General features: G+C 41.2%; 1 protein-coding gene across 2 annotated transcripts in view; it reads left to right on the top strand.

Moving 5' to 3' along the window:
• The window catches only part of filip1l (filamin A interacting protein 1-like), a 65,936-nt gene that overhangs the window by 9,769 nt on the left and 31,788 nt on the right, over positions 1 to 24,379 (top strand). Inside the window, exons 2-5 of one of the 2 annotated variants that reach the window (XM_051066105.1) lie at positions 2,808 to 2,854; positions 12,355 to 12,676; positions 13,505 to 13,678; positions 13,794 to 13,972. In XM_051066105.1, the coding sequence (XP_050922062.1) occupies positions 12,365 to 12,676; positions 13,505 to 13,678; positions 13,794 to 13,972 (665 nt within the window). In that variant the 5' untranslated portion in view covers positions 2,808 to 2,854; positions 12,355 to 12,364. The remainder of the gene's footprint in view (positions 1 to 2,807; positions 2,855 to 12,354; positions 12,677 to 13,504; positions 13,679 to 13,793; positions 13,973 to 24,379) is intronic. The other variant, XM_018660989.2, reaches the window with a different exon arrangement.

The raw sequence follows: 24,379 nt of genomic DNA, 5'->3' as shown, positions 1-24,379 counted from the left end.
ATTGTCACTACCCTTGTGCTTCTCTATTAGTTCATTAGTACTACACCGTGGTCTATCTGCAATTCAGCCTGTTCTGACTAAAGGAAGACAATTTGTATCAAAATAAATATGTCACCTAGACACTGCTGCTGAAGCTGTGCAACATCATTCAGTATCCATAAGCTCCATAAGGCCACTCCCAAAAATAAAAAAGTGCTGCCCTCTGCTGGCTGAACAGAGCAAAGGCTCCTGTAACCTCTAAATAATTCTTTAAATCAAGGCAAGGTTATTATCAAAACCTAAAATTAAGACATATGCCAGCTTTAACAAAAAACAATGCCATGAACTGTCAGATGTTTTAAATCTCTCAGTCTTCAGTCTTGTTTATGTCCAGTGTTGACAAGATTAAGTCAAGCATGCTGCAACAATGCACTGTACACTGTAGGAGCGATACTAGTAAAAGCACAAAAATAGATGATTGTGCATAATTGTGTACAAAAATACCTCAAAATCCAGCATGTCTGGGATTGAGCACAGGGGATCACAGTGTCAGGATGTTGGGGGGCTTGTAGGTGATCTGTCTTCTTCCCTGGTGGCCCTTGTGGTGACAGATCATTCCAGCTATTCACACCTTCCTACCATCGGATCTGTCTGGAGCTGCTCTGTCATGCTGGGCACACAGGACCCTTTAGAGGGGGGTGGAGGGGGAGCAGGAATACAGGATCATATTTTAAAATTGGGAAAGAGATCTGGATGCTTCTAAAAATGTTGCCTAACCAGGGAAAATTCAGAAGGATTGATCTGATGAAATTTAAATGTGAAATTGGTCCAAACATAAATTAAATCACTTCTATCACTGAACACCAAAGCAGTGGCATGCTCTAACAATCCATCTTCAGAGAGAACAAATTTAGCAGCTCTGGCTGCGTTTGCACAGCACTAATGTGAATAAGACCCTAATTTGTTTCATGTATTGCTTCATTTTATCTGATCACAGAGCTTTTTCTGTCACTTGTGTAGGAGGTGCAATTTATTTCTCTGTTCCTCTTGTCCCTCATCTGCCAAGTCACAGGTTTAGGTATATATATTTTAAAAAGATATTCATATTTCATAAATTGCCAGTAGTGAAAGTAAAAGAAAAAGCAGCTGCAATGTTAAAGGCAAAAGTTGTGGATAGGAAAAAACCACCAAGATTTTCTACTTTTTCTCATCTGCAGACTGCACAGCTACATTCAGTTCTGAGCTGGAAGGTGCTAAAAAGCCCTGTAGGTAAACTTTAAAGCCAAGTGATAATTCTCAGTCAGTTTATAACCACAGTCTTTTCACATTACACATAGTTATTTTTTCCCACGGTTAATATAAAAATGTTGATTAGTGCAGCTTTAATGATGCTTTATATACGTTTCTGCTATTGCGACATAGTGAGTTCAGGATCAAACATCATTTCTTTACTTGTTAAGAGCTGTTTCCAGCTGTGGAAAGCAACGCCAATATTGCTTCTATCTCTATCACTTCTTTTCTTCTACTGACATTAGCATGCTAACTGTAGTGTCCAGTCTGCTCTCAGTCCAACATGGGAGGATGAGGAAGAGGGCATATTCTAACCTCTTGTCTTGTAAACCCTGTGATGGTAACTAAGTAAACAGCTGTTAATGCTAACGCTGACTACACAGCATTAACATATAGCACCTTTAAAGTATAGGATCCCACCTTGCAAAGTCATGCCACCACCTGAAACACACCAGCCAGCCTGCCACTGAACTGGATGACCCTTCACTTTTGGTTTGTTCAGAGTGACATCCAGTGGGGTGATATTATTACCACCTAGCAGCTACTGGCCAACTCAAACCCCATCAGACCTCAGGCTTCTCTTTCTCATAATCACCTGCTCCAAAACAGACAAGGTTACAGTCTGATGACACTGAGCATGGAGCACCTGCCAAGACATGAAAGCCAATACAGGATATTAAATATATTGGGCGTGTTTAGAACATGTATTGAGGTTGACATGAGAGTCCGCGAGGCTAAACATAGAGTCAAGTTTTGTGGCTCTAAAGAGCAACAGCAAGAGAAAGAGGGTCACTTCATGTGCGTCATGTTCTGTTGCGCTGATGGTTGAATCAAAACAGCATGACTGGTCCCATTAAAAACTCATTTGGTCTCAGTTATGGTTGAGAGGTCCCTGAACTTCTGTACCGCTGTCTGTTTTTGTTTTCACAAGTTTGACCTTGTTAAATGTGAAGACCTTGGCACGAAGCAGGACCCCAAAAAAAAAAAAAACTGTAATACACAGTGAAGACCTGCACAGTTAAGGATATTACACACACATGCCCATGCACATGCACACACACACTGTAAAATGCAACATTTGGAGCCAGCCATGAGATCATGAGAAAGACATTCTCATGGCAACACTGCTGCTTGAAAGCAGACAAACAACCAGACAGTGTGTGTGTGCATTTACACATTCAGTTCAATAAGACTAAATGCACATATGCTTGGCCACATTTCATGGTTTACCATCAGACTTGGCCCTTCTCCCAGACTGAAAACTCCTTCAAATGTAAACCTGGCAGAGGACGCATGAGCCCCTGTCCATGCTCTGTCTTCACCTCTCCCAGAGGACAGATCACCTTCATTGTCAGCAACTTTATGTCATGTTACCTGAATGAGCTCAGAGATCATGAACGGAGTCATTAGTTTGTTTTGGCTCAGAATCTGTCAGTGTTTCTTACTCCCAAGGTTTAATACCTTGTTCTGAGGTTCATCTGAGATTAGGTTTGTTTTTACATGCAACTTGTCCATGTTTCATTATCTGTCTTTCACAGTGTCAGACTGTACAAAGGTTCATCCCTCTCAAGACAAGTCAAGTCAGGTCAGTTTAATCTATATAGTTCAAAATCACAAACTTATCTAAGAGGGTTTTGTAAGACATTAGGGCTGCAACTGCTCTCAATTAAACTGCCAGTTATTCTACAAAATGTCAGAAAACAATCTCAGAACTCAAGATGACGTCTTCAAATTGCCTGTTTTGTCTGACCCACAGTCCAAAACCTAAATAGATTCAGTTTATTATCATTTAAGAGCCACAATGAGATTGTTTTTTGCATTCCTGCTTGAATAGTTGTCAATTAATTTTCTGTCTGACTAATCAACATCAGCTCCGTATGACATTGCTTTTTTGTTACTTCACTTGGATGTTTGTGCGTGTGTGAGTTTGTTTTCAAATTCTATTTGGAAAGTTTCTCTGTGCCTCAAATCTGAGTTTACGATGTGTATGTATAAGCAGGATTTTGGGGCATTACGACATGTTTTAAAGCCAATCATGCTCCAGAAAGAAACTTACACAAGTGTGATGTGGAAACTTGAAACAGACACGGCACATACTTTACACTAAGACTGGACATTTCAGTCAAGTAGAGACATCTTGTTTCCAGTAGTTTTAAGGGTTTTGAAGATTCAAACATTCATGGCAACATGGCGCCCCCTGCTGAAAACCAGATGCTCTTCCACTGCTGAATGTGAAGCAGTAAATTTTCATTAGTCCGACAAGAAGTGATGTCAAGTGTGGACTAAAAGACAGATGTTCCCTTGATATTAACAGTACAGTATTTCAGGGCAACTGCTTACACAGAGAGGTAAATTCAGTGTTTTTTTGTCTCCAGAAGACAACAGTGAGATTTATTATCACTGCCCCATTTCTGACTGGAAGATTGTTCCTACCAAAGTGATGAGCTTATTCCACATAATCAGATTTAGAATTGCTCAGTGGAACTACACTGTTACTGAATATGATCCCTGTCTCTGAGACATGCTTGCAGGGGAAATGTGCAAAGCTGACACTGTTACAGTTTCTGGCCGGTCCAAAGATTTCCCGGGATTGCATCATCTAGCAGAGAGGAGGCCTTGATGTAAAAAAATGTGTGGCAGTGTTCTTTTTCACCAGACTGGCATTTTAACAGCTAAGAGCCCTGTGACGGCGAGTCACTGTCATATATCCTACAGCTTTAAGTAACAGTGTGCCTACACATGAGCTGAAACATCTTTGTTTAAGTGCCTGATCGTCTCCGAGCATTCTTCCTCAGACGTTTTACAGGAATTACGTCCCGTGCCTTGAGCTGTGCACGACTTCAGTGCAGAAGAATTCCCAAACCACTTCTCTTGTTGCTTTACAGTCCAGCAGCGCTAATGCTTGCAGGAAACATCTCCGACGGTTTTATGGCACCTCATTCAACCTCGAGGCCTGAATGCTGATTGCTACCTGTTGCTGCGGCAACACCCGCACTGTTTGTAAACATTTCACTGGTTTTTTTTGGCCTGATGACGGAAACCCCTCCGGCTCAGCGTGCTGCTCTCTGACAGTCATTCTTTGGGTGCTGTTAGCTCTACTGATGCATTTAACGCTGTTTAAAAGTACTTTAAGTGGAGCAACACAAGTAGAAACACTAGAACTATATTTATATTTTACAATGGAAAAAACTATCCTCAAGAGGACCCACACGTTTTCCAAAGCATCCGTCTTAAACTGTCCTTGTGCTCTCCAGAGGCACATATTTATTGCCACTTATTGGTATTACTGAAACCATTCACACACAGTATGTCTGTCTTCTTACCATTAAGACATCCAGGCATTGTTACATTAAAGGGCTACTACAGCTACAGCACACAGAGGTTATTGTCTTAACTGTATATAACTGTATTAACAGTACATAACTGTAATGGCTAAATGCAAAACAGCAGACTCCTGCACTATAAAACTGTATTAAATAAACTCTCTTTTATATTCTTATCAAGCTTATTTCAAGATGTTTTCACTCTGCCCTGCCAAATAAATTTGAACCTCCCACTGAGCCAAAAGGAAAAGTGGTGATTTCAGGGCTTTGTGACCTCCTCTGGTTCTGTAAGTTTGTAGTTTAATCATCACTGACATTGAATTTCACTTGCTTTTATTTCACTCTCTCAGCGCATGGCCTCGCATACATGCTTACACATAATTCTGTTTGTGAATAACAATATGCGTGGATGAAAATGGAGATGTGTGACATTATTCAGCCGGAATGTGTAAAGAATAATGGATGAATAATTGATTTCATGAATAACTAATGTGATATGCAAGCATGTGTGGCACATTTACAACAAAGGACGGTACAAATAAATAACAGGCAAAAGACTGGACATTAGCTTACAGCAAAATGAACCGCGATCTGAACTCCTTACTGCCAGTGAAATGACAGCAACAGAGAGACAAATATCATCCAGCACTAGAAAGAGATACAGTCCAGTACATGGCTGTGACCTCACATTCATCACACATGACCAGGAATTTTAATGGTGTGAAAAATGAGTGACATCTAATCTGATTTTACATGGATGAGCCTCTGGCTCACCTACTACTGCACACAGTTACCTCTGATAATGATGCATGACTCTACAGTGTTGCTTCGAGACAATACATGCTGAGATGAAAATGTGCATTTTAAATCTGATTTGTCATACCTTCCTCTCTATGGAAACCAGCCCTCCCACTCCACATGATACATTTTTCCTGGGCCACAAACAGATTGTGTGGGTTATGCAGAGAGGAAGACTGCTCCTTTAGCTGTAAAATAATTCACAGAATTTAAAAAGGCCACAGCAGCAACAGACTTCTGATATCTCAGGTTAAAATTTGTTATTTGCCTTGACAGATTTCCCCCTGGTTTCAGTCTTTCTGCCAAGCTAAGCTAAACAGCTGCCGTCAATAGCTTCATATTCACAGTGCAGACACAACACTGGTACTGATCTTCTCATGTAACTTTTAGCAAGAAAGCAAATAGCCAAAATGTTGTACTAATTCTTAATTTCAGTCACAAAATACTATAAAAACATGGCAGAACCACCAGTTCTCTTATCATACCATGCTAAAGCTAATGCTAGGATGCTAGCTGCAAACATGTTTTGGGATATTTATCCACAGATGCAAAACCATTCTGTCTCTGCTGAATGTAAACCTTGATTGTCAAAGTGTGAACTCTTCAGGAACCATGAAAAAACAAGCCTTGTATTTAGCAACAATGTGCATGTCTGAGTTTATCCAATGGGATTTTGAAAAGGTTGAGAAATGTTACAGAATCTTCTCAACCCACCTTAAAGCTGTTTGCAGATTCATACATGAAAGCCCATGCTTAAACTGTAAGTGATGATTTCGTGTGTACACTAAGCTGCAGACTACCAGCAGATCCTCCTAAGGATATACTGCTGCTCCTACATCTTTCCCTCCCCTCTCTTCCCTTTCTCTGCTCTCTTTTGATCTGCATTTCTCTTCCCCTCAATCATACTGACAGCAGCGTGATGTCAGGCTGCAGGAATTTATTCTGTGATTTGTGTGTGCCTGTGCGGTGGTGGGTGTGTGCATGCATGCATATGTTCTGTGCGTGTTTGTGTGTTACTGCTCGCATGCCAACCGTCCACACAGACCGCTGTTAGTGCATGTGTCTGTGAGTGAGTGAGGAAAGAGTGAAGAGGTATAGTTTTTGTAGCACACCTGTTTCCTCACCTTTCACCCTCTTGACTTTACTGGCCCTCCCTCTGCTTTACTTCCAGCTCACATGAAAAGTGAAGTCATCACTAAAAAGCTCTCCTTTTTTTGAGTTTTTACAGACAGTAAGTGTTCATTTTAAAAGATACTGATGTCCTTGTGAGTGCATACTTTAAGGTACTGACAAAGTTTGGGAAACTTCTGGGAAAGGGTTTTTCTTGTGTGGTAGGGGTGTGGTGCTGGTTTAGATTGTGAGTCCCAGCAGTCATAGAAAAGATCCAGAATCATAAAGCTCCTAAATAATAAGCTTAATGGCTTTTTGAAGTATTCAGATGTGTGATAAAATTACTCTATGGCCATTATAGACAGACTTTATGGGGTTTATGAGTTAGTGACTGGCTGGCTGGCTTGGTGAGTTCATTGCTTAAAAACTCTTTGAATGAATGAGCCTTTTGACCTGGTAGCTAGTTGGAGAAACCTTGGTGGTCCCGACTAGACTAGACCAAACTGCCAACCGTTTCCAGTAACAGCTTTGCTTTTGGCTTCAGACATTGTCCTCTCTGCTTAATGAGAGCGCAAGGTAATGGAAGGGCCCCAGGAAAGGAGGAGGGGGGGAGAAGGAAAGAGAACTTATGAATGAATAAGCAAGCTGTTTTTATTAATATTGCTAATTGAGCCATGTTTGCAGTGTGGCAATGTTGGCCCAGGCTGAAATATTTCAGCTACCAGAAGGATTGCCATGAAATTTTGTGCAGATATCCATGTTGCACAAGGGATGCATCTCACTAACCTTGGTAACTGATGAATGTTCCTTTACTGCCACCATGATGTGGTTTATGTGAAATGCCTCAGCATCTCCTGGATGGATTGCTCTGAATTTTAGTACAGACATTTATGTTCCTGTCAGGGTGAATTGTGATCACTTTGGTGATCCTTCAACTTTTAATATAGCCACATCACCACATAATTTTTGTCCAATACTCTGGTTCATAACTTTGTACCATGGATACATTATGAGAAATAGATATTGAACTCCAATATGGCGTCCACTCATCCGAATGAAACTGCTTGTCAAGCACATAAACCAAAAAGTTTCTATCTTCCAAGTTTACTTTCATATTGTGTGGCCTGCTGCACATGTGCATTGGTGTTTCTCCCTGGCTCTGTCTGCACGTTCTTGCCTGGACTTCACATTGGGATGATATTCTGAACATAAAAATTGCTCGTATCTAAAACGTAAAACCTACCTAGTTACCTGAAGAGTAACTAGAGACCATCTTGTAATAGGATCACACCAACCGTGACGCCTGTCAACATGTTAATGTTTCGGCCTTAATTTTGATGTCAACTACACACCTGTAAAGTTTCACCATTGTGTATCTTGCACAGTTGTGATGCTATCACAAAATCATGCCAGTGCCAGCACTCAAAACCGTCTCTGTAGTAGTTCCCGCTACAGTACATTTGACTCATATAGACTCACAAGGTGAAAACAATACCAGCCCTGTTGCTGGTGGCTGGTAATTATTGATCTGGTTTGGAATTCCAGGTGTTCTGTTCAGGTTTACAGGCGTCTGGGAAATGGATTTCATTGGTTTTTATCAGTTGCAGTACTATGATTGGCCACGGGGGAAAACTAGCAGGAAGACTGAGTGGTGTCGCTGTATCCAACTCTCTTAGTACATCGAAGCTACAGACTCAGCTGTTCTTAGAATTAAGTGCTAATTAGCTGACGTTAACATACTAACATGCTAAAGGAAGACAGGTAACATGGTAAACATGGTTTACCTGTGTAGTATCAGCGTGTTTCTGCTCCTTTACAGGTTGAAAAACAAGTGTTGCTTTGGTTGTGTGGGTGTGGTTGCCTGTCCCCTTGCTACAACCCTGATCCTCTAGAAAAGCTACTGTGTGTGCACACATGTCACACATCCATATCTAAATGTATGCATTCCTGGCATAAAAAAATCATAGAATAAAAAAAAAAAAACATTAATTAATCCTTCGTCTGCATATAATCGGACTTGTGCTTGAATGATTCTTTTCAGTGTGTTGCCTTTAGTGCCAAAACAAAACTAAGAAGCCAAATCTGTTGCATAAGATCTGAGCACCTGTTAATCATAACATCACCTTCTGGCACCGATCCTGCTCACAAAATGAAAAATGACTGGACTTTATTCAAGCTGCTCTGACAGAAACGCCTGACACTGGCTGGATGGGATTAGTAAGAAGACAAAGCACGGTTAAGTCATCTCTGGGCAATTTTACACATGTCACACACCCGTTCATTCATGCTGTTATTGTCAATTAGTGCTTTAGCAGATGGAATACATGATGTATTATCATTGCGTTAGAAGAACAAGTACTAACACGATAACTGGGTAATGACGGACTTCATTTGAAATGATGTTTATATCAGGTTTCCAAGTAAAAAGACCTCTTTGCCTGATTTTATCTAGATATCCATTCCTTCACTGGTGACAGATTCCCTTATTTGTGATTTAATCTAATAAAAATGACTCTGACAGGGTCATCTCAGGTCTCACGGCCACAGATGGTGGCTAATTAGCAGCATTTGTCTTCACACCTTCTCTGAAGCTGACGACACGAACAACACAACACGGTCATGGAGAAAATATGTGTGCACACAGCGTACACAGCCATTTTAAGAGCCAGTGTTTTTCGCCTCCTCCAGTGAAGGAAGGCTGAGAGGAAATTTCCAACCAGCATCTTTTACATTTTTTACACTGCGCTTTCATTAGGCACTGCTGCCTTCTAAAGTCTATTTACACCCTGTGTTTCTTAAAGACGGACTGTGTTGCTGTAATACCGATACCTTAACACTTAACAAAGAGGGAAAATGAGATTAACTTTGGTTTTATCATATCTACTGTTGGTGAATCAGCTTGTCATGTTTTTCCTCACATTTAAAAAGCTTATTTTGGATACGCTGACAGCTCATTATGTTCATCTAATAATTTCAGTACATTAAGTGCAATTTAGTCATTGCTGATCTCATTCAAATCTTCTAAGGACAAATCCTTGCATGGAATCAGAACTTGGATAATGAAAGAAAGGTGTTTAGAGCAGTGTAACTACAGTTCAACAAATTATTTTCACATCAGTCTGTGAACACAAATCAGCATCAGTGCTGGACAGCTCTTTTGGATTTTTGCTCATGACTCCAGTGTGTCCAATTTTGACCACATTCGCTCCAAGTTTCCAGTAACCAGTAACACAGTTCACAAAAATCAGGACCACCACTCACCAGAGATACAACACTGATCTCAAAACTGACAGTAAAGGACTGATTTGGAGATACGTCAGAGCCAATATGAAGCTCTTTTCCCGTCCCCTCTGTGAACCTTTTTATGAACTATGTGATATATTTCTGATCCATCTTGGAGATTTTGCAGATACGTGATACTTGCACATGTAGGAATCCCAGCGGGGCTGCGTTACATGTCTGAGACCTCTGGATTTGTTGCACAATCTCAGCTCAAATCTGTGTCTTCAAGCTCTCTGTGCAAGCGAGTGTCAGTGCGAGTGTCTGTGTTTGTTGCATCATGGCGTAAATTTAACAAGGCTACAGTTGTGCTGGAGAGACGAATAGCTGAGTTGATTGTGTATCTAGTGCAGTACTTCATGGTTATAATGACAGTAAGGTTACAAACACACAAACTACACTGTATCTTTTACATATTGTACAGAAAGGCACGGACATTACCTAAATCTGTACACACACACACACCTGCACACACACATTTTGAGCAGTTCTGTCTATCGCCTGTAGCCCAGATCTCTGAGTAAGTCGATGTGGAGTCTGTCTTAGACTGCAGGGAATTACCTCAGCTCTGAATCATGTGGCGCCTTGCCTAGAGTGTGCACAATGCAATCACCCAGCCATCTTTCTTACTCATAAACTGTCAGAGGGCCTCACACAGAGGCTGGACACACGATTCAGGAGTCTTGAACACATTGTTTCTAGGCTCCAATTAGGCCAGCTCAGGCAAATTCAGTTGGAGTGGTGAGATTTTCGTTTCTGTCTCAGTGGCAGACGCTGAGAAATATTATTTTGCAATTTTAACTTGGACAGGCAAAAAAAGAGAAGTTGAAACAGGGTGCACAAAGGCACAGACTGCCAAGGTTTAGTGGCCGCCAATGTTCGCTGTTCTTATATCCCAATTAGCATTAGAAAACCTGACTGACAGTGGTGGTGGTGATAAAGTCAGACTCAATTAACTGACATATTTGACATGGTGTTAATTATTTAGGTTTGGCTAGTGGCCGTAAATGGTAAATAGCATCGCAGTTAAAACAATTTTGTGCAACATTTTGTGTGACAAAATAAAAGTGAGGACATTGTTGAGAAATCTAGAACAGCAACTCTCGAACTCAGTTGGAAACATTTTGATGTGAGTCGAGCTGGATAGATGATGATGTAATGCCTTTGGACAGATTGTTCTCGCTCACATCAAACACTCAGAAATGAGTCCCAGCATGCTTTTGTTTCAGCTCTGCTTTGCCTTTTGGATATATTTACTTTAGCCAAACATAATGCTGAAAAAGAAATAAATTACTTGGCAAAGGAGCTTACAGTTCTTTTGCCCTTGAGTTTGCAGCTTACAGCATTCATCTATTTATCATAGCTTGATTTATCGTAGTCAGTGAGTCACTGAATGGCCCATTCATAAACCAGATGTCACAAAGACACACTGTATACTCTGAACAGACCTTGGTAGGTAGCCACGCTGCTTTTTATTCATAGCTCACTATGTCAACTACGTTGATGTTACCCCTTTTTCCGATCACTCTCCAGACCCAAACACATCAGACCACCTATCAACATCTGTAAAACACACAGAGTAGGTACACAAGGAGACCACAGCGCTCCAGTGCCTAAATCCTCTGGCAGACTGATTTGGCCGCCTTTTTCTAGAGAAATTTCACGTTGTGGGGAAATTCATCACCTGTGAATGACGGTCAGCATCTTTGGGTAATTCGTTGCGACAGGACAGAAGCTCCGTGGTCCAAAAAAGTTCTGGCACTGTCAGAGAATTTGTGGCATAATCGTGCCTTGTGGCCGGTGGTACGACGTGGTGATGATGACTCTATTCCGCTAAGTGACTAATAATAATATGGAAGGCAATGACGACATGCTGCTGCACTGCACAGATGACAAGTGTGGAACTGGATGTAGGGTGCAGGGCTAATTTACGGCCTACTCACAGCATGATGACAGAACAGGTTATATCTGCACAGTCTGATACGCAGTAAACAAAAATTATGTTTAGACACACACAGTCTCTATGGATGTTGAAAAGAAAGTCTAGACTGAAACATTTCTCCTACTATTGGTCATGTGTCTTGCCATGTTTAGGCTCACTGTATTTTTAGTGGGGTGTTTTCTTATTTCCTGGGATTGACTGACGTTTTGGGTTTGCTTAAAGGCAGGCTGGGATATGTAGGACCTCAATGAGTTGAGGCAGGTTGAATGGAAGTGGCATCCATGCCCACTAATGCCTAAATCCTCCGGCCAGAAAATGTAAATTAAAACATTTCATCAGTCACAGAGTAACTCCTGGAATGCACTGAACGTCACAGATTGATTGCATATGACAGTGTAAAAGCATCTGAGTGTTTTGTTCTTTTAAGTCCTTCAAAGTCAATGTCATGGATTCTAATTTGGCACATTATGTATTCTGCTTGTTGTTTTTTGTGACTTATTGCAAAGATAAATAATGCAAAAGATACGCAAAGACAATTAAACGCACACACACACGACACATGCAGAAAATGCATGCAGGATAATAATAATAAAAAAAACATCCTTATCCTTTCATTTTCCATTCATGCAACAGGTAGAGGAACATGCGATCCCGCAGCAACAGTCTGGAAGACATAACCAAGGCCAAGCCAGTGCTGCAGCAGCAGGCGGACACACGCAAGCGATCTGCAGAGCGAGAGGAGCCCTCAGGAAGAGCTGAGCGCCGCAGCCGACACCGCGAGCCACCGGACGACACCGGCACCATTCAGCGGAATCACAAGATGGCCAAGAACAGCACCTGTGCCGGCGGGAGTGGCGGTGCCGGTGCTACTAAGGGCGGCCGGAGGGAAAAGGGCAGGGACCTTTCCCGAGATGACCTCGTCTTTCTGCTGAGCTTGCTGGAGGGAGAGCTACAGGTAATTTAAACTGTAGAGATGACGCAAAAGCATTAGAAAACTTGGATTTGGCCCTGGGAACACTTAGCCATTAACAGCAGCAGACAGGCCAGCAGACATGGCACTGACCCCAGTCGGACATATAGTCAGACACGGTGGCTCAGTGGGCAGTGGGCACTCAAGATGGACTAAAAGCCTGTGTTAATGGACAGCTAACAGCTGAGGTCGACTTCCTGTCATTCTGGGTCCAGGAATCCCCTGGCAGTGTTGTTGCATGATATCAACAAGCCAAAGTCTGCCTTGCTGCTGTCGTCAAAGGGGCGAGATACTGTACAAGGAAACAAAGTAGACATAAACAAACAGAGCAGAGATAGCAGTATCTATTCCACAGTACTGGACTTTGTTTTGTTGTAGATTATATACCAGCCAACGGAAGAGAAGATTAATTCAGAGAGGTCAAAGTTCAATTTTGCATTCATGTTACATACTAAATGGATACTTTTAGAATTAATTTTTGACTTTTCTGATACCCTGTTCACTGCTTTTCATGTCACTGGTTGTTGTGACTGTACATATACTAAAGATCAGCCTCACACCAATTTGCTAAATTAGCTGAGCAGCTCCATAATGTTTCAGTGACACTTGCACTAGTAACTGCAGAGGAACCTCTTTAGGAACACATGAGAACCACTGCTGTATGTACCAATGGTGAAACCAAGTGAATAAAGATAGAGAAATTTTGATGCAACCACCTAGATCTATTTTTCAACTCAGTGGAGGTTTTCAAACTGCCAATTTACAGTTCAAGAAGTTAAATCTAACCAAATTCACCTTCCTCTCCAACTGTAGGCGAGAGACGAGGTGATCACAGTGCTGAAGGCAGAGAAAATTGACTTGGCCCTGCTAGAAGCAAAATATGGCTTTGTCACACCACAGAAGGTCCTGCAGGCCCTGCAGAGAGACGCCATCCAGGGCAAGGCTGAAGACTTCCAGGAGGACATTTATGAGAAGCCCATGGTAGAGGTAACACCAACACTCAAATATACTTAAAGAAAAAATCCCCTCAAAGACTGTGAATGAGTAACAAAGCAGTCCAGATATGACATGATGAAGGTTTTTCTGCATCCTCATTCCACAGCTGGATAAATTAGTGGAGAAGCAGAGGGAGACACACCGGCGGATGCTGGAGCAGCTGTTGATGGTGGAGCAGTCGCACAAACAGACCCTGTACAAGCTGGAGGATGAGAAGAGGAATCACGGAGAGTTCATGAAGAAGAGCGACGAGTTCACCAACCTGCTGGAGCAGGAGCGCGAGAGGTCAGTGTGTGTGCGTGAGAAAAGCTGCTGATCCTCCTTCACCCATGAAAAAAACCATAATCACAACGGTTGCTTCAGCCCTGCAGTGTGTAAATGTATTTATGTTGGTTTCCTCGGAGAGGTTTGGTGTCATATGATTGGAAAGCAATTACAGAAAATCTCATTTTGGCTTCAGGGGAGGTACTCACACTTTCTAAATTCCAATATCTGATTTGATTTAAATGCTAATTTTGGATGCCCTTCAGCAGCAAACTGCGTGTGCTAACTTCCTGTTGCTTACAAGACAGACGCAAAGAGAAAAATATAATGTCAATGAGGCTTTTGATTCCTGTTTTTCAAAGCTTTAACTTCCCCCTGAATCTTTGTACTTTATTTAAATTGCAAAAATAACAGAACACTCCTATTGACCAACCACAGATGTGCACTACATGTTCCATTAAGATCCAACAGGCTGAACTGTAAAAGCACAACTATGTAGCTACGTGACATTCAAGTGACAACACCACCACACACTTTAAAGTCCATGCATGAATTTGGCGGCTAAGTGCAGTATCAAACTGAAGCCAAAATTACAGCTGATGCAGCTTTCTTATTTTAGAAATATCTGTCATCTCTAATTGCCTCACTGTCCCTGCGGTACGAGTGTCTTTATGAGTCAATGTCAGCGTGTTCTTCAGAGTTAGAGGGCCTCATTCCAGCGGACGGAGTGGAAGTAGTGTGATTAAATGTTTTTGTCTTTTCCCATGACCTTGTGATGGAAGATAAGAATAGTGGCCACTGAATAATGCTGAGACCTGACTGCCTTGCTCAAGAGTACTTTGTCAGGCAGTAAAAAGATGGTTCAAATCCTCCATCTAGCTCCATCCAACTCAGTGCTGCCAGATTTTAAATGTCTTAATAAACCTATGTAATGTTAGCATTAAATCAAAGTGTTCTTCGGGATTACAAGGGAAAATCCACCCTAAAGAATTCCATTATTGTTTTTCCCATGACCTGGAGTACGTCCTTTACTTTTATTATCACCTTTTATTGAACAACTCTGCACAAACCCAGAGAAAACCAAGAGTTTTTTCTGGAGATGATCCAGCAACCCAGAGTGGGAGGCAAGACTTTGTCGACAGATAATTTAGGTCTGAGCTTAAATACACAAATAAGCTTTACATTTACAGCTCTGCTTTATGGTAGCGCTGAGGATATTTGCGAACCAGAGTGAAAAACCATATCCCTGGAAGTCATACAGCTACAGTAAGTCTGCATTTCAGAGCCAGGGAAGCTCAGAGGCAGCAGCTCATAAGGAAGGACACTTGAAAGTCAGATTGTTTCATAATGAGCTGCAATGTGGTAATTCTCTAAACTGTCCAAGATCATAGGAATACATGAGAATTGTGTGAAATTGTAGATTTGCTTTTTTTGTAAACAGCCTCACTCTAATTCCATCTGTGTCACGTTAGGAGGCATTATACTGCAAGTGTGCTGGATTATGAGACATAACAACCATTGTAGAGGCATGTTGCAGAAGTCTTAACGCCTCCAGTGGTGAAAACATGATCCATAAAATGCTGTAATGTGAGATGAACTTGGGTTGAATTATTTGGAAGTGCTGTTTAAGACTGCCAGCCAAGACAGAGACGGCTGGAGGCCTGAGGTGGAAACACGTCTGACTGATTTCTTCTGTAAATGTCACATGGAGAGCAGTTACTGGGCAGTGCTCTGTTTACTGCTTCCTCAGCAATATCACATATCACACACACACACACACACACACACACACACACACACACACACACACACACACACACACAGGGTATGTGCACCAGCCAAGAAACTCACCTACAACACACTGAGAGAGACTTGCGTCCATAAAAACACACACACACATGCACCCTCAGCAATTAATTTCACAAAGGAAACACAGCTGGACGTCGGCCCGTGACCTATTTGGGACAATCACATCATTGCACTTTAGCCATGGCAGAGTGTTTGACTTGGACCAGAGGACGGTGTGACGACGGTCTGCGCTTTGTCACCGAGCATGTCAGGAAGGACAGGCTGCCATGAAAAATAGGCCTCTGTCCAGGGTCGAGCTAATTACCGCGTGAGAAAAGGCAAAAGATTTATTCGACTGAGAGGAGGACAAAAAAAAAGAAAAGCTAACCTAATGGATCTGAGAAGCATCAATCACGCTGCATGTTCAACAAGATGCCAGATTACCATGGAAATAGTTGATGAGGGTGTATTTTTTCGGTCTTGGGTTCGCCAGTGGACTTCAGCGTCAGTGCATGTACATAGAAGCAAGTAAAAATGTGTGTGGGGTAGTGTTCAACATCTGCCATTGTCATCTGTCTTCAGCGCTTGGACACAGCCGTGTTTATGTAGCTGAGTGCTCTGTTACGGTCGTGGATGCGAGCGTGTGTGAAGTTATTAGGTAGATGTGTGTATTCGGAGGTGTTCCCTCCCTGACTTGTTTGTCCAGACAATCATCACATGACACATTACATTTTTCAGTGCCGCCACTCAGAAAATTATGAGTTATACTATATGCCACTGCTGTAAGTGTACATGTGAGGGCTCAGCTCCTTTTTGGTTCATGAATAAGGAGCCAGGCAGCATTCGCATCTTAAACTGAACAGTAGGTGTTACGCATGGTTGTAAAGATCATGTAAAAGCAGCTTCTGCTGCACAGTTTGCTTGATATTTATTATAACTTCGTCACAGATTTGGTCAATTCTGATTAAACTTAAAATAAAAACCTGACATATTTATGTCTGTATTGTTTTCCTGTCTCACTTTTGGTTTAGTGAATTTGACTGTTGGCTCATTAGCCTCTCACCAGACACCTCTTACCAGTCTGAAAATAATGCAATCAAAACAAAATTGTTACTGTTCCTCAACCCTTTTGATTACAGTCATTAACCTGGTCTCCTTTGAAAGGTAACTCTACATTTTACAACTAGGCTCTGAGACAAACAGAGCACTTTTTTTTTTGGCATGAAATAAGGAATATAAGGCCTGTCGTGGTACATTTTGTGTGGAAAACACTTCAGAGCCATAGCCACAAGTCTGAACCAATTCTGTGTCAACAGCTGTTGCAGTGATCCTAAATGCTTTGCACAGATAAAGAGATTTCAAACAATGTATGATTTATCAAGGCTGTGTGACGACTGAATCTGGTACAGACCAAACTAACAGCGCTAACTAGGCTAAAGCCCTGCATTAGGTGTATTTTAAAAGGGTAACAACCTGTGGAGCTGAGGCACACACCTCAGCAATTTTCAGCAATGCTTCACACAGACCTGAGTGTCAGGCAAGCTGATTGGTTGATGCAACCAATTTGTGGTTTTAGCAGGGTTATGTGTGCAACTATTTCTCTGTGGAGTTTTCTTGTCACTGTAACTGTCAGGAACAAGCTGACACTTGAATCTAGCCAAAAATATAGCCCTGCACATAACCCACTGTAAAACCACAACTTGGCATTTTAACACTTAACACACACTCTGTAATATAAGGTGTTAATTAGTGACCTTTAGAGGCGCTGTTAGGAGGACTTAGTTACTTCTGGACAGAGCCAGGTTAGCAGCAATGTCCCTGTGTTCCCAGATCTCACACAAGGTTATTATAACTAATAGAAGTGATGGCTAACATGACAAAACTGGATCCAAGCTGAAATCAAATAAAGCAGCAACCTCCAACAACATCCAGCAATCAATAAAACTGTGGGTGTATTATGTACTGTTAAAACATCCAAGACGTAACAAGACATGGAGAAGATATATTTCTGTCATATAAAACAGTCCACTGACCCTCCAAAGATGTTGAGGTAGAAATGTCATCAAGACTGCCTCAAGCAGGAAGAAACAGAGAATCCCTGAGGAGCTTAAGTAAATGACATTTTAGTCCTTCGCCGAAGCACAAAACCCAGAGTTTGTTCAGCGGCTTCTGTTCTGCTCTGCACAATTTCCAAAACGTTATTACAGAGGGCCAGAAAGACTGCAAACCCCCAAAAAAGCTTTCTAAAAGGAAAAGCCACTTATCACTTGTTGGAGGAGAGCTGAAACAGCTCTCTGTGTTGTGAGAGCAGCTGCCACAGCTTGACATGTACAGTATGAGAGGCACTGCGTTGCACCGGGCTTTTATTTCATTCTCGTTAATCCATTATTGTGTGATGCATTTTAGCTGGATGTAATCATTTCCGTTTACTGGGCCGTGGAAAGCAGAGAATTGTGATTGCATCCTGGGGTAATGTGCAGCGGGGTTTGGAAAGAACAACCTCTTCCCCCCTTTCTTTCTTTATAAACTCCATCTCCTGCTGCCTTTTTTTTTTTTTTTTAAATATTTTGAGCAGGAACCCTCTGACTGCTGACTGACCTCCTCCCTGGAAGCCCTAAAAAGCATGTAAATCCGGGCGGGGGGCTGGGGATGAACCCGGTTCCCCTCTGATTAATTGTCGATCGAGGAGCTGTCCATGAGTGATGACCTCATCGCGCGCCGGGTACTGCAGGAGCAGCAGGGGTGTGAGAGCGAGAGCGGCGTCCTAACCATCAACAGATGTTACTTTAAACATGACTTCAGCTCACAGATATACACACACACTGCGTACAGCTAGGCCACGGCAGGCCCTCTGCTCGCCTTTGTTCTTTTGTAAGGAACTGAAGGGCAGGGAGTGAATTTTATGACCATGTGTGCCCTTTGGTTTCATTCATAGTGTAAAAAATAACTTAAATCCTGGCTCACGTTTGGAACATATGGTTACAATACATCATATGACAACACAGTATGTCGCCATGTGATGCTCTCAACCCAGTCAGAGTCTCCATCTTTACCATTTAAAGCTACACCAGGCAACTTCACATGTCTACGTCTCCACATGACAGGAACCGGCATGAAACACGACCTCTGAATACCTAGAACTCCTATGATGTAATCTCATGTTTACCAAGCCAGCTGGTCTGGGATCATTTTATACCAAAGGAGAGGAGAGAGGAAAAACGTCTAATGTTACTGCAGTCCAGGTTTTTTTTGGATGGGATTCTCACTTTCTGCTCTTTAGTTGGGGTTTTTCATTACGTTTTTAATATTTTAATGTTTCTTTTTGTGGGTGATCAAATGAACATACCTGCAGCCAAAGTTTAATTTGGCAACTGCACATCACAAACACTGCCACAAAATCATAAACAGAAAAACCACATCATTTAAGGTGAAAAGTGCTCCGAATTTGATACTTATGACCACTGCCTAAAACACACTTAAAGGACAGGTTCACCTTTTTTCCTAGTCTGTCTTAATGTCCATACTGCCTGGGCTGTTAAAAGATCCCATAACGCGACTCTAGTGACAGAGACGGGGGCCTTTTTAGTTCAAAATTCAGTTTTTGTGTTTCCCTACAGTTTATCTGTGGTGAAAGAAGAGAAACATAAAGAGAGAAATTTGTTCTAAAAAGACACTATCAGGTTCTGAGATACATTTGTGGGATAAACAAAAAAAATGTACACCAAATTCTGCTTATTTTCTAAAATAAATTTTGTGCCATTTCTGATTTTTTTCCTCCAAGGAAGAACAATCACTATGTCCACACCAGGACCTGTTGCCCTTAAAGGGACATTTACGAGACAACAATACAAACTATAACATACACCAAACAATTTAAAATTTTCTCTGACTTTTCCATAACCTTTTGCTTTTTTCTTTTTACATTTTTTTTTGGATTTTTTCACTTATTTATGCCTTAAAATCCTTCAAATGCAGATTTTGTCTGTGATATGTTCTCACTGCTTGATCCTGAGCTACTTGGCATCTAAAGCAAACATGCATCATTGAAATCAAATGTCTGTGGGTGTTGGATGTCACTCTATTTCAGCAACATTTCATGATTCATAATAATAAGATGTGCGTACTTTCCCATGAAAAATCTTGAAATTGTAATTTTCTGTATTTCATTAGTCACTAAACTTGCACAATGCGTCTCGGCTCTTGCGAGGAAGTTCAACAGTTGTGAGTTTGCCATGGCAACAAAGCTGTGCGATGGGAAAACAGCTTGCAGATGAGTGCGTGTGTAAAAGTGTGCTGATGTGATTTACTGGCACAGTAAGGGATAATCACTGTGCTGAGCTTTTTGATACAGATAAAAAAAGCACAGTAGCTACAAACATGACACCACATGACCTTCCTCCTGCTCTTAACGATTTGCAGGGCACGCAGTATTACTCTATGTTCATGCCATCTGGTTGACTTAACTGCGGCCGTGGTGACTTCACTCATGTGGATCTGATCGGGAACATTCCTCAGTGATGCCCTCATCATCGCTGAGATGCTTATTATCCAGACCTGCCCTGTTCTTTGAAACAGAACACTGTTTAGATTTTTTATGATCTGGGATTTTTTGGTTATTAATGATCACTGTTCCTGCCTCTGCAAGTTCACCTGAGAGGCAGGCAGGCTGCGAACTCTACAGGGGAAAAAAAATAAAATAAAATATATATATATATATATATTTTTTTTTTTATACACAAATGACAGCATGTTGTAGGAAGTTGTCAAGCAGATGTTACATTGTATATACACATATTCCACTGCATGCATGAGCAGGATCTGTCTTCACCTATGCGCAGTTAAGATACTATCAGTACTCCCGAAACTGTTGGTGAGGAGACAAAAATCTGCCTCATTCATCAACTGTAGCTGACATGTGATTGCTGAGTTCTAAGCGAAGGCTGTTACGTTTTTCCTGACTCCAAGGACACCTGTATTCATCCCAAAAATGTTTCAGCCTAGTGCATATTATACATTCCTGTTCAAAGCTGGTTGAAGCTATTGACGTGATAAATGATGGGATGAGATATGTGATAGCAGAAGCTGTCTGGTTAGTTTTAAACTATGACATATTCTAGACTCTATGGAAAAAATGTGATGTTTTGTTTATTGTATGCTGGTACTGGCAAGTACGCATCTCTATAATGTCTGTTTTGAAGCTGTGTGTCAAACATTTCCTTTTATGGGAAGAAAAGCTGTTCCTCAAGCTGACTACTGTACAGTATATGACGTTATTCAGATATTTGCACTTGTACCCTTTGAAGCCCCACCAACGAGCCCCCATGTTGAGGTCAGGAATCACACAAATACGGCACATTCAGCGACACCCTCTAAACACACACGACATGCGGCCACTGCTTTACAGTCTTTCAAAACACATTCTGCCTTGTCTCCAAATACGTCACAACAGCGCTGGGCTTCATTTCCTCGAAAATCAAGAGCAAATGCGTTCAGCTCGAGAGTTCTCAGCACTCTGCTTGGTAAAACTTCATGAGAATGTCTTCTAGTTTAGGTGACAAATGCACAACTAAACAGTGAATTTATGGACGAATTAAACCCAGACAGAGGAAGGCATTACAGGAGGAAATAAAGACTGAAAAGACACTGCAGAAAACGATTAATGTGATGGCTGCTGATGTCTTGGCAGTTCAGTTGCCAGAAATGATGTGATGTTTTGGCCTTTGAGTTCATACCATTCAGTTCCAAGAAGTTTGTACAGTTTCAGTGTCCATAAAAGAGGATGTGGATCATTTTAATCAGAAGGAAGTGGTGGAAAGTAACTAAGCACATTTACTTAAGTACACTTTTGAGTACTTCCATTTTATGCTACTTCACTACATTTTAGAAAGAAATATTGTACTGATGACAAAAATATTGTATTTTCTATTTTATTATATGAATTTATCTGCACATTTTTACTCTTAATTGTTGTAGGCTAATCTCTACAGTAGTCATGGCAACTTCAGTGACAATTAAATTGGCACCATGACAGCCACAACATTAAAATACTACTTAGAAATGAATGCATCAGGGAAAAAAAATATGTTGTTTTTTGAATGAAGGCCATTTTCCAACACTGTCAGTACATTTCAGTGGTTAAAGTTTGTTTCCAGAAATATTCCAGATGCCAGCTTTTGATGTTATTGTTTTCTTTGCACCCATACATACTACAGTATGGCTTCTGTAGATACAGTGTGGCTGTTTGAAACCTTTTAGGGCATACTGACTGTCTAATGGTGCCTCTCATTTAAAAATACCTTATGATCAGCTCGAGCTAGATGATGCAAAAGATGACCAACCTGACATCACACAGTGTCAACAGGTGGACAAAAATACTAAAACAAACAACATGTGTTAGGTTATTTTGGGTTACTATAGACAAATATGGCTGTGAAAAAGTAAAGGTGAGTCCATACCCTGCATTTCCTGCTTCACACACCACCATCCTTTGTGTATCTAGACACTCATCACTATCACACCCACATCATAGGAAAAACTGAGCGGCTACTGACCTAATTCGGGTTGGTCAGCCAACACTCCCTTTTTCTGCTTCGGCCAGATAACGAACAGATTGCTCCACAGTCTCCTCTCGCCTCAGGCTCATTTGTCTAGATCTACTGTAACAAGGTTGATGGTATTAAGACAAGAGGACTTACCCTTGTTTTCTTTCACTTAACCTTAGAAGCTGTTAGTTGTACAACTTTATCTATAAACTGCAGCACACTGACTTTTCTGTAGAGTGATTTATTTGGATAACAATGTTTTAGTCAGTCTAATTTCAATTTTAGGAGTGAAGAATGATATTCTGATGATAAAGCTCATATTTTAGATGTATTTTTGGCCTGTGGGGGTTTTATATTATTCTCTGAAGTAAAACAGATGCAGCATTTTCATTTTGTCTCAATTAATGTGGAGAAAACTGGGAAGACATTTGTATTTTCTCAACACTTCCCTGCATCAAATAACACTGAAATGTAAATTCACACTTGCGCGAACAGAGATGTTAATACTGCTTAATTTTTCTCAGATTTAGGAAATACTAATGCGTCATTTGCTCAAAGGTGAAAAGAATGAGCCAAGTCTGCACTGAGGACCTCTGCTCTGACCGGGAAATAAGCAGTAGATGTGGACTGGTGTGCCCTTGAGCAAAGCATTTCCTTCTGATATAATGGAAAAAACTAGCTGTGAAGTGGCCATGTTTCCTGATACAAAGGTAATCTCTGACATGATAGAGACGAGGTGCATCAACACTTAGAGATGCACAGTTTACTCCAAATGCCCCACAGATGTGCAGGTACCTATCAACAGTGTTAGAAGGCAGAAGCCAGTAACATAAAACAGACACCCCTCGCATTAAAGTGTAATTTTATGTGTACACTTTTACCTTAAAGTGTGTGTGAGACTGTCAAAATATTGCTCCACTACATCTGTAAACTGGGCAGTAATTAGGCCCAGAGAGTCGTCATTGCATGGCGTAATGCGATTACATCTCTCTGTCAGAATGCAGCGATTAGACCCCACCAACCACAAGGACGTAAGACTTACTGCTCATGCTTTTCCATCCTTTTTTAGACTTGTTATAAAAGGAGAAGACTGAAACCTAAAGTAGAAATTACATGTTATATGCTACTTCTGTAGGTTAGGTGATGGATTTGAGTTTGCAACGTCTTCTAAAGCTGCTGTAATGACAAAAACGTGACATAAAAATTTTGTGCCACTGTTTGGCATGTGATGCAGAATATCCATATTTTCTATTTTAGTCTGAGACTGTGGTAAAACAAATGTCAAAAAACTCAAAGAAGATGAAAAATTCTCCTTTTTGCTTCAAAGTGCAAGTGGTTCCAAATTAAGGATCAATTTCTGCCATAAAATTGTGAAAAAGGTTGCTTTCCTGATCAGTATTTATGTGTGGTTGTTTAACTTTAAAGTGCATTTTTCCTTTAATGGGGTAAAAGCCTGACAGTGAATACCTAGGGGTTTACATATGGGGTTGAAAAAGGTTAACAGACTTAGAGGCGTCTCTGCAAAAGTTGTATTTCAATCAAGGTCGGAGGAAACTGGGACTATTAGTGGTATAAACATTAAGAGCAGTGGGTGACATAGTGCTTTGTGATGGTAAGATGGCACCCGTGCGTACTAAATATGAAATATAGAGTTTTCCAGTAAAATTAACAGAGCAGCAGTGTTATTAGAGCTGTCTGACAACTTATTTGTAACTGCTAATGTCTGACAGGGTTTAAAAAAAGCAGGAACAACTCAACGGTCAACTGAATAGAGCTTGACAAATGATTATGGGCACTGGGAATCTGCTGGAGTGATGTATGAGCTAATCTTCTATTTGTGAAAGGAAATAGCACCGAGGGTGGAGGGCTGGGGTCAAGCGGGGAAAATGCAGCTAATGTAGAGTTAGCATGACATTTCTACGCTTGCTGTGAACCGTGCATGACCTCTGCCAGTGCTGGAGACAGCAAATGATGGCGAGACTCAAATTGCAACGGGCAACAGAGAAAATCCAAAGAATGACATGTAAACTAGACATTGTAGAGGATACATTCACCCGCCAGCGAGGACTAATCTCTCTGATTTACCTTCCTCTCACAT

The sequence above is a fragment of the Lates calcarifer genome, linkage group LG7_2 (assembly GCF_001640805.2).
Source record: "Lates calcarifer isolate ASB-BC8 linkage group LG7_2, TLL_Latcal_v3, whole genome shotgun sequence".
NCBI lineage: Eukaryota > Metazoa > Chordata > Actinopteri > Centropomidae > Lates > Lates calcarifer.
This window is presented reverse-complemented; position numbering and strand designations above follow the sequence as displayed.